This window comes from Sinocyclocheilus anshuiensis, unplaced genomic scaffold (assembly GCF_001515605.1).
Source record: "Sinocyclocheilus anshuiensis isolate Anshui unplaced genomic scaffold, SAMN03320099.WGS_v1.1 scaffold115, whole genome shotgun sequence".
NCBI lineage: Eukaryota > Metazoa > Chordata > Actinopteri > Cypriniformes > Cyprinidae > Sinocyclocheilus > Sinocyclocheilus anshuiensis.
In genome coordinates this window covers 1,838,756-1,849,877 of record NW_015548219.1, presented here as the reverse complement: position 1 = coordinate 1,849,877, position 11,122 = coordinate 1,838,756, and the positions used below count along the sequence as shown (strand labels likewise).

General features: G+C 34.4%; 1 protein-coding gene across 7 annotated transcripts in view; it reads left to right on the top strand.

Moving 5' to 3' along the window:
* Positions 1 to 10,283, top strand: part of LOC107654154 (septin-7-like) — a 36,512-nt gene extending 26,229 nt beyond the window's left edge. For 5 of the 7 annotated variants that reach the window (XM_016441102.1, XM_016441105.1, XM_016441101.1 and 2 more), the window contains 9 exons: positions 1,353 to 1,470; positions 1,570 to 1,662; positions 3,540 to 3,636; positions 4,056 to 4,067; positions 7,542 to 7,593; positions 7,754 to 7,879; positions 8,376 to 8,511; positions 8,602 to 8,747; positions 9,602 to 10,283. In XM_016441102.1, the coding sequence (XP_016296588.1) occupies positions 1,353 to 1,470; positions 1,570 to 1,662; positions 3,540 to 3,636; positions 4,056 to 4,067; positions 7,542 to 7,593; positions 7,754 to 7,879; positions 8,376 to 8,511; positions 8,602 to 8,747; positions 9,602 to 9,641 (820 nt within the window). In that variant the 3' untranslated portion in view covers positions 9,642 to 10,283. The remainder of the gene's footprint in view (positions 1 to 1,352; positions 1,471 to 1,569; positions 1,663 to 3,539; positions 3,637 to 4,055; positions 4,068 to 7,541; positions 7,594 to 7,753; positions 7,880 to 8,375; positions 8,512 to 8,601; positions 8,748 to 9,601) is intronic. The other 2 variants (XM_016441107.1, XM_016441106.1) reach the window with 1 other exon arrangement.
* The last annotated feature ends 839 nt before the right edge of the window (positions 10,284 to 11,122 follow it).

Sequence of the window (11,122 nt, the reverse complement as noted above, 5' to 3'; positions counted from 1 at the left end):
ATGGTCCCCATTGACTTCCATAGTATTTATTTCCCTACTATGGAAGTCAATGGGGACCAACAACAGTTTGGTTCTTCAAAATTCTTCAAAATATCCTCTTTTGTGTTCAACATAAGAAAGAAACTTTCACAAGTTTGTAATTTATCATCTATTTTCTGTGAATAGACAAATGAAGCACTGTACTTCTATATTTACATACAGTATAGTATGACCCCGTAGCCTTATGTCTACAAACAGCTATTTTCTTGCATGCCCTTTTTGAGACACCACATTCATATCTCTGTGACCTTTGTGTTGCATCTTCAGTCTTGACATTCCTGAAATGTATAAACAGCCCCTCAGCTGGCCCCCAAAGCCACAAAAACACACACACAAACCCTGCTTAGTGTAAGAACAGCCTCTTTGTTTGGAAGCCCAAACGAAAGTGATGCAAAGAGAGACAGAGTGAAGCCCTCATTCCCTCCATGACACAATTTTTCTGGTTTGGAAGGAAACGATGAGAAAACGTTCAGTGCTGTGTGGTGGCGGCTCTGTGCTGACAGTGGCCCCTCTGCTCTGGTCTGTTTATTCATGCCCGTTTCTGGTGCCTTACTTGTTTCAGTTCTATTGCATCACTTCAAAGGACACAGATCATTTTTGTGTTTGGTTTATGTATAAGCTTTGCAGACTTATCCAATGTTTTACTTAACCTTACCGTTACTGTCATCGTTCATTATATTTATATTACCCATGTGCAAAACCATGTGAAAACATATGCTTTTTTTTATTGTTTTTTTTTTCCATTGTTCCATGTAGTTTTCGTGGTCTCCCTACTTTTGCTTTTAAGATTTTTCAGGATTATGAATTCACTCAGTTCTAAAATTATTTCCATAATGCACTATACTACAATAACCTGTATTATATCATAAACTACTCTATACATTTCTATACTGTATTCTATATGCTATGCATAGAAGGGTATACATTTATACCCCTAAGAGAAAATTGGAATAGTCACACCCCTTTATTTATTTATTTATACTATAAATACAATTTTATTTTTAATTTATTTATTTAATTACTTATTTACTTATTATTTATTTATACTTTATTTTAATGCATTTATTTATTTTACCTGACTTTCAGTATTTAGTTGTAAATCAGTAGTTGTATCAATGTTAAAAGATAAATATTTTAAATAAAAACGGTAATATTGTCATAGTATAGATTTGCAATTTTGTACTGCACTGTAACTGTACCTTGCTGTACAGTAATTCAGTAATTAATTTAGTAATCTAAATAATAATGTATTATCACCAAAACAAGTGTAAACTGTTAGACACAATTCACTTGTATTCTGAATCTTTTTTCAGACTGAAACCTCTTGATATTGAGTTTATGAAGCGTCTTCATGACAAAGTCAACGTTATCCCACTCATCGCCAAGGCCGATACTCTCACGCCAGAGGAGTGCCAGCTGTTCAAGAAACAGGTGTGTGTTAATGTGTGATTTTTACATTTTACAGCTGATGATTTGAATTTGACTCATTTTTCTCAAGTACTACAAATACTACTGTTCTCTCATCATTAGATCATGAAGGAGATCCAGGAGCACAAAATCAAGATCTACGAGTTTCCCGACACAGAGGATGATGAGGACAGCAAACTGATCCGAAAGATAAAGGTAAAGAGTCAATCCATTTGCTTAATACAAAGCACTAAAAGAAACTGTACATTGGCAGGAGTACAGCAGATAATTACAGACAACATTAGTTTATTCATTATGAACTAAAAACGAACACCAGTATATTTATAAACTAAAATTGACAAAGATTCAGAGTTGCCCTGACTGTGAGATCCCCAAATTTGGTAAATGATAAAATTAGTTTATATATAATTTGTGCATTTAAATTATATATATATTTACATTTTTTTATAATTTATAAAACAAAAAGTAATATGTATCGTTCATTATTTATTATAAAAAATGTATAATTTTTAAATGGACATGGAAAAGTAATTGCAATGTCAATGAATATAATTTTTTTTTTTATTATCCTCTGAAATATATAATCTGTTAGAAAAAGATTTTTGCATGGACATTTTTCTTTAAAATTATATATGTATTTTATATAAAATCTTGATCAACTGGAAGTTGTCCATAGTCTAACTGTAGAAAAGCCATAGAAATTCATTAGTCACAGTAAGAATCCTGAAGATCCTGTTAAAAATATTGTTCATTGTTAGTTCATATTTCCTAATGGATCAAGTGTAGGGCTGCACGGTATATCGTTTCAGCATTGATATCGCGATGTGCGCATCCGTGATAGTCACATCGCAAGATGTGCGATGTTTAGTATAGGCTACTGATCGTTATATTTATACTGATTGTTTTCTTTGCTCACACACAGACACGGTGTCTACGACATGTGAACGGCCCCAAAGTCTGTCTACACTGGACTGTCTACACAAAGCGACAGTTGCCAATCATTTGAACTTTGTGTCAGTACGTCATAAATAGAATGCGGCATCAGTTTACTGTCGGGGGTTTGTCGTGCCGTGCCGCATCCAGTGTAGACAGACAGCATCACTGATTATAATGGGTTCATTGTATTTTGCACATCGCGGCTCGCATCCGGTGTAGACATGGTGAGAGCCACGCAGATGCACGTGAACACTGATTTCTGTTCACTTCTGCGTCTATTTGTGCCTGAAATACTGTGCTCTGCAAGTATCCTTGTAAACGCAGTTGCTTATGGCTTAGATGAAGGGAAACAATTGAGAAAGAAAATGGATGTGTGTAACCATAGCCTATATTGGTTTACAGCAGTTTAATGTTCCTGAGGCTTTCTGTGTTATGAATGTTAATCAAACAACAAAACAAAGAAAAATCACTTTTGTAGCTTTAACACCGATTTATTAGATGTAATTTATACAGTGAAGACTATGCAGTGTTATTTTACATTTGATTATTCAATTTCTGTACCTGAATACTGTTAGACTTACCTGAAAAATATAAAGCACTGCTTATTTCATTTGTATTGTTGTTCTGTTATTTATCTATGCTTGTAATTTGTTTATTTCCTATGCTGATTTACTCGCCTATAAAATCACCCCAATCATTGATTCTTTTTTTCCCCAAATAAACTATTCAAGTCATGTGGTGTTTTTTTTTTCATATCGCAATATATATCGCAGAAAAATAAAATAGCGCAATGTGAGGTTTTTTCCAATATCGTGCAGCCCTAATCAAGTGTTAACATGTACAGCCTTATTACATCTTAAATTTTGAATTTGACAACAGAAAAACAATGAGAAATGTTTTGTCTTTAAAGTCTGTAATTATCCCAGCAGCATCCACAATGTTGTTTGTTTCTCTAGGTTAGCTTGAGGTTATTATTGACGACATGCAAACTGCTGCAGAACCAATTTAGTTGGCTGACCCGTCTGTGGCTCTGAAGTTCAATGCGAATCTACATCAGACCCCGGCTGTGTCTGTTCACTTTCTCGGTGTGCGGTCGATACAGGCTTACTTTAATTAACTGTGGTTTGTACCAATAGGAGAAGATGCCTCTGGCCGTGGTCGGTAGCAACGTGGTGATCGAAGTAAATGGCAGGAAGGTCAGAGGGCGTCAGTACCCCTGGGGTGTGGCAGAAGGTACGTGCCAGCATCAGCATGACCCATATGAGTTTGTCATGAGGACTGTACCATTTCTAAAGAGAACAGGGGTGTTCCAGTGCGTGTGAAACAAGTGCATGGGCTTGCTGGATGATTTGGCTCTCAGGTCGAATGTCCAACCTGAGGGGTTCTGGAAAAGGGAGGGCGACGAGGTGTTAGGTTTTCCAGAAAGAAAGATTGTCACCCCCTCTATTCATTATAGGCCACAAATGACTTGTTGTTGTGGTTGTACTTCCCCCACATTTCTTTCTTTACAAACCTCTCCTCCCTGAAAACTTTTTCATTTGGAATTGTTGTTGTGTGGTGAGCGAGTGTGTCTTTTTTTTCCTCGGTTGTTTACGTGTCATTCTTTCTTTTCTCTTTTTTTCTTTCTGTCTGCTCTTTTCCATGACTGACAGAGGGCATTATTGGTAAACAAAACCATTTTTCATTTATACGCTCTTCGTTAAGTCCTCCCCCCTCTCCTTCCTCTTTCACCTTTTTGCTGCTCAGAATCTTTGCTGATTGTCAGATTTGTGTTCTACAAATAGTGATGGAGAAACCTATAAGCTGCAGCCCCCATAGAAAATAGAGCAACACTGCTCTCTAACATGTTTATAGGTTCTTAATTACCCTCTATGTAGGGCTGAACGATATAGCTAGAAAAATACATCTCAGTATTTGAGATAGAGTTTTGCTAATATTTGATATGTACAAATGCATCAGAAAGTGTGAGATTAAAAATGAATACTTTTGTTGAGATTTAAAAAATGATAATTTAGTATACATTACAAATAAAAACCCTCAAATAAAAAAAGCAAATTTTTAAAAACCTCATTGTGTTATTATTGCATAATATATTTTAATTTGAGCTTTTGAAAACTATATGTTGGGTGTGTATATAATGTGTAACGTGTGAGACCAATAGGTAATACATTTTTCTGATTTAATAAAAAATATAATTTAGTAATTATTAAAAAAGTAAAAAAAAAAGATATATATGATACAATATTTTATCACATATACTTCATTTTTTTTCTAGGACTCAAATTATTTTATTGTATATCGTTACATAATGTAATTTGTAATGTTTATAAAATGTGTGTGTATGTGTGTATAATTACAAATTACTTCATACAATAATATAATATATAATAACATTTGAAAAGATTTGAAATAAAATTATATAGTTTTTAGTTTGAAAATATAGTTTTTATAAAAGAGTATTTTTCTAAAAATAATAATAATTTTTATAAGTTTTTCTCTAAATGACCACAAGAAAAAAATAATATTTCCATTATGATTATATTTACTAATGTGGCAGTCTTAATAAGCAACAATATTTACCTGCAGATATTTTGCAACTCCTAGATGAGGAGGGAACACAGAGCTAGACTAATAACCACAAATTAAAAAACTACCTTAATATTTATGATGTTATGTTATGTCTTCATTTGATTTAGCAAACAAAATCATTGCAAATACATCATAAATATTTGATATATCACCCAGCCCTACTCATATGTTTAAACAAAACCTTGCATCCAGACATGCATGCCTCCCATTACTTATTTCCAACCCCTATTTTGGATCTAAATACTTTGAGGGATACAAAATGTACCCCTGTGGTCAAAACATTTCTTTTTTTCCTTTACATACATAATTTTATATTATAGTACATTGACATCATCATTTATAAGCATTTTTGACTGGGTTGACTGAGTGATAATGTTTCCATTCTAACCTCTGCTCAACACTGTCTTAACATACAACCCAATATAAAGCATGCCGTTTCGAGGCACCATCTATACCTGTCAGCATCAGGAGTTTGCTGTCCCATCAAAGAGGAAATTACAAATCCCATGATCCCTTTAGACATATGACTCCACCCCCTGCCCCTCCTCCTAGCTCCATTTGGCTGGTCTCTCTGCTTGTCATCGCTATGCCATGTAACCCTTCCTACAACACACCATTTTTAGTGGTAGTAGCCCATGAATCACAGGTTGAGTGGGTGTTCCCTCAGGAGAGACTTTAGTCCCGCCCTTCCAACGGCTCTCTCACAGGTAGGTGGTTGTAGCAGATGATTGACACGTGGGACAGTTAATCAGCATGAGTTCTCCTTATAGGTAAGATGCTCACTTGGTAAAGCATCGTAGGGCTCTATAACTGCTGTAACTGTGCAGGTTAGACTTGCAGAAAACGTTTCATCCTTTCACCATCTTTCAGAAAACAGTGTCTCTGGTCTTTTTCCATAATACCATGTGATGACAACTATGTTTGATCATACAAACCTGTGTATGATCACATAACAGCGGTCTGAACTGCTAACCTGCTGTTTATTTTTGTGACTGTTTAACCGTTTTGATGTTTAATTACTAAATTGTGTTTTTTGTTTAATTGACAACCACCTGACCTGTGTCTTTTGATTTTTCGTTTGTCTGATATTGTTACCTGATTCATTTTGTTCCGTCAACAACCTCAGTGTCTGATCCTGTTTGCTTGTAAATGTGTAATTTGTCACTGTATTATGTTTGTTTTTAAATTTTTTTTTTTATTATTAGGGATGCACTGATAATAAAATTCTCTCTATGATATGATCGGCCCATTAATTATTTTCATGTTATGGCCGCTTATTGATAAATGGCTAGTTGTGGAATTCTATACTATTTTCTAAAAATTAAAAATTAGGAATACAGAAAGCTTAAACTGTTTAAAGTGGATGTAGTCCTCACAACATTATAATTCAAATTATTGTTTTCATGTTATGGCCCATAATTGATAAATGGCTAGAGGTATAATTTTGCACTATTTAGTCTAAGTAAATTAAGAATACTGTACAATATTGCTCATCACGTTACGACTAATAATGAATAAATGTCTAGTAGTAGAATTCCATACTATTTTATCGAAATAAATTAAGAATAAATACTAAAAGCTAAAATAATGTTTACAATGCTTCAGTTAAATTAAGCATCAGCAATATCTTTTACAATATGTGACCCTGGACCACAAAACCAGTCATAAGGGTCCATTTTTTTTTTATAAATAAGCTTTCCATTGATGTATGGTTTGTTAGGATAGGACAATATTTGGCCGAGATACAACTATTTGAAAATCTGGAATCTGAGGGTGAAAAAAAATCTAAATATTGAGAAAATCGCCTTTAAAGTTGTCCAAATGAAGTTCTTAGCAATGCATAATACTAATCAAAAATTAAGTTTTGATATACTTACAGTAGGAAATTTACAAAATATCTTCATGGAACATGATCTTTTCTTAATATCCTAATGATTTTTGGCATAAAACAAAATTCAATAATTTTGACCCATACAATGTATTTTTGGCTAATGCTACAAATATACCCCAGCGAGTCAGCGACTTAAGACTGGTTCTGTGCTCCAGGGTCATATTATGACTTTTCAGATTTACTATAGATGCAAAGGTTATCTAAATGTAAAAATAGAGGGAAATGAGCATGCAAAATTACATTTCTAATATTGACAGATACTGGTAAATTCAAAAAACTTCAGCTGATAACTGATATAGTATTGATATATCATGCATCCCTATTAACGTTTGTTTTTGACTGCATATTTTATTAAAATAGAGGTCCAATCTCATATTAAGTGTCTATCATAACTGCATATATCCACAAAAATAATGCATTTTCATGTTAACATTTATTGTTACAATTAACAGTTGTACAGCTTTATATGTTATAGCCCTGCACATGAATATGCAAGTAGTGCCTACTTTTTTTTTTCTTGTTTAATTGCTTTAAAGATTGTATTTTGACATTTTAAATGAAAGCTGAAAATTTAATGTTAGAGATTTGAACGTTTTGAAGGGTTTGAAAGTCAGTGTGATTATTATTGAGCTAAAACATCTATTTCTTCCTGTTTCAGTGGAGAACGGTGAGCACTGTGACTTCACGGTTCTGAGGAATATGCTCATCAGGTGAGAAACAACGTGATGTGTTACATGAGAAAACTGTGAATTAACACTGTGTTCTATCTAGGCTCGGCCTGACAAGTTTCCAGCTTCAAGTCATTGAAAGTAAAATACTGAATTGGAGTTTTAATCAAAGTTTAACCTGTCATCAAACAATCCATTGCAGGACTCACATGCAGGACCTGAAGGACGTGACCAATAATGTTCACTATGAAAACTACCGGAGTAAGAAACTAGCAGCCGTCACCTGCAACGGGGTCGACGCCACCAAGAACAAGGGCCAGCTCACAAAGTACGAGAACAGTTCTGTTTTTACTTAAATGTTTTTCAGTTTTTGCCCCAAACAACATTGAGTATGTTATTGAGATCACCCTTTCCTGGGATCAAACCTGCAAACCTTGTAGTCTAGTGGTGAAAAATTCTTAAAAAGTCTCGTCTTCGATATATTTACCTCTCTGCAATGAATGGGTGCCGTCAGAATGAGAGTTCATAAAAGCATCACAATAATCCACAAGTCAAGTCCATCAGTTAACATCTTGTGAATCAAAAGCTCCATGTTTGTAAGAAACAAATCCATCATAGTCCATTTTAACCTTAAAAGCTAAAATATGAGCCCTTTAGTCATAATATTGCTTTATGCAGTGAATGTGGATTATTGTGACGTTTTTATTAGCCGTTTAGATTCTGACGGCACCCATTCACTGCAGAGGATCTAATGGTGAACAAGTTACGTAATGCTACATTTCTCCACCTCGGTTACAATTGTTGTGATGATGTCTCTCTTGTAGGAGTCCCCTGGCCCAGATGGAGGAGGAGAGGAGGGAGCATGTGATGAAGATGAAGAAGATGGAGACCGAGATGGAGCAGGTCTTTGAGATGAAGGTCAAAGAAAAGAAGCAAAAACTGAAGGACTCTGAGGCAGAGGTGTGTATGTGAGGACGCTTGTGTTTGGTTTGGTTCCGCATTGTTTGTCATGGCTAATATCACAAAAATCCTTGGGCATCTTTGATGCAGTTGGAGAGGCGTCACGAACAGATGAAGAAGAATCTAGAAGCTCAGTATAAAGAGCTTGAGGAGAAGAGGCGCCAGTTTCAGGAGGAAAAAGCCAACTGGGAGGCCCAGCAACGCATCCTGGAGCAGCAGAAACTTGATGCATCAAAGTGAGACTCTCGCTGTTCTTTCATCTCAATTCCTCGGTGCTTTCTCTTAAAATAGTCTTTCTGTAGCTCTCTGTATTATTCAGTCCCTAAATTATGCAGTAAATGTTTTTTTAATAAATACAGAACCGCACTCATGCAGTAGATTCAAGCAAGTTGACTGGCCCATTTGTCTCTCACATCCAAAAATCTGGATCACATTGAAAATCTGGATTCAGAATCAGATTTTAACCTGAAATCGTTTTAGCATTTAACAAAAAAAAGTGTAATACAAAATTAATAGTGATTTTAGTGTATTTGAAATGAATTAATTTATTTTTAATTAAATAATTTTTTTTTACATTTAATTAATATTTTGTTAATGTTATTTTAAAAACAGGTATGATTTAATAAATTCCCTAAGAGATATTCAATATATTCTGCATATTATGGTTTATGTCTTTCTAAACTTAATTTCAGTTATCATTTTTCAGTTTTTACGTTAAACATGGACTACCATTCAAAAGTTTGTGGTCTGTACATTTTTTCTTTTCAGGATTTTTGATAGAAAGTTCAAAAGAACAGCAAATATTTAAAATATCTATTTATGTAACATTATAAATGTCTTTACTGTCACTTTTGATAAAGCATTCATTTCTTAAAAAAAAAAAAATCTGACCCTAAACTTGTTGCAAAGCATCAGTAAACGTAAAAGCGGTGGCATAAAAAGAAAAAAAAGTATTCATGTTAAAAATAATTTTTTAATTAAGTACCAGTAATGGAAAAATATTAACAATTACATTTCGTCATCTATAACTAACAATTTACTATTTTATTTAATTTCTTGACCAATGTTTTTGTCTTTTTGTGTTTTTCAGGACAATGGAAAAGAACAAGAAAAAAGGAAAAATCTTTTAAGGCATCATGAAGCTCCATTCCTTATGAAACCAGAAACTCCTTGCATCTCTTTTGAGGCTGTAATGTTCTATGACCCCATAAGAAACACACGCAGGAGTGCTATGGTACACTTTACTGCACATTTCATTGCATGAATGAAAGCTATGAAAATATAAGGTATTTTTATAGTCACATCCACACACAAATGTACCACCCTCTTCTGGATGACTACAATATTACACCACATGCCCAGTATGTCAAGTGCATGTTCTCAACCTTTCGATTAGAATGAGAATATCGACCAACATTCCTTTGAAACTTTAAATTCTGGTTATTACAAACAATACTTCATGTTTGGGATCATTTCTGACATTTTCAACTCACACATTCACACATCTTAGTGTTAAGAAGGTCTCGTGGTAGGTTTGTATGGGTGTGATGGAGGATGACACAGACGGACGGAAGCAAGTGCAACGAGTTTATACAGAGCTAAGCATGCATGTGTTGAACGGCAATGCTATGGATAGATGGTTTATGGTCTTTGAATTCTGCTAGTGTGTGTGACTTGTGTGTTTCTTTGGGGTCATAAACATTTAAAGACTTGTTTTAACATTATTGCACAGCTAAATTATGACAATATCAGTTTTCCATGTTTTAAACCCATTTGCTGGCTGTGTACGTAGATAATTGTGTCCCTACCATAGATGGTGTAATACAAAATGGCATGATTGTCAACATTAATAACAATAGTCATTTTTTGATATGGATGGATATAAAATAATTACAATAATATTATTACATCTGCCTTAAAATTGCAGACTGTTTCAGCATTTGTCTGCTCGTGTTTTGTTTTATTATTTTTTTTATTGTGAACCGATTATGTCAGATGTCCCTCAACCTATTCCTAAACTGATCTGAGACCAGTTTGTTTCATTTTAATAGTTGGGACTTGGACTTTTAGTTGTTGGGGCTGGACCTAGATCAGGGCTTGGTGGTCAGTTTTAACCTGAGTGAGTTCAGTATATCTAAACAGATGTAATTTTAGCCATACTTACCCAGATTACCCTTTATAATAAACTCGCTTTACATTCCAAATGGAAATGAGAATGGAAGAGCTCTTTTGTTTCTGTTGGATAGTTTAGATTTATAACACGCAGGCTCCAGGTCTTAACACATGCCAAACAGCGTATAGACCGCAACGTGCACAAAACTCTCAATGCAAAGAGCAATAAAGAGTCCCCATATGCCTCATGTGATCACACACTATTATATATTTTGCAGGTTTGTCATTATGCAAGTTCGAAAACACTCCGTTCTTCCTGTCGTGGATCGCTAAACCACACAGATGCTCTGAAGTACGTGTTTAGTTTAAGGTTTTAGTAGAACAGTATTCTGGGAAAAAGGAAAAAAACTTTTCTTTAACCAGTCATCACTTTTTTTTTTTTTTTTTTACAGTAGACCTGAACATGGCTCTAGACATGTTTGTTTTCTTATTATTGTTT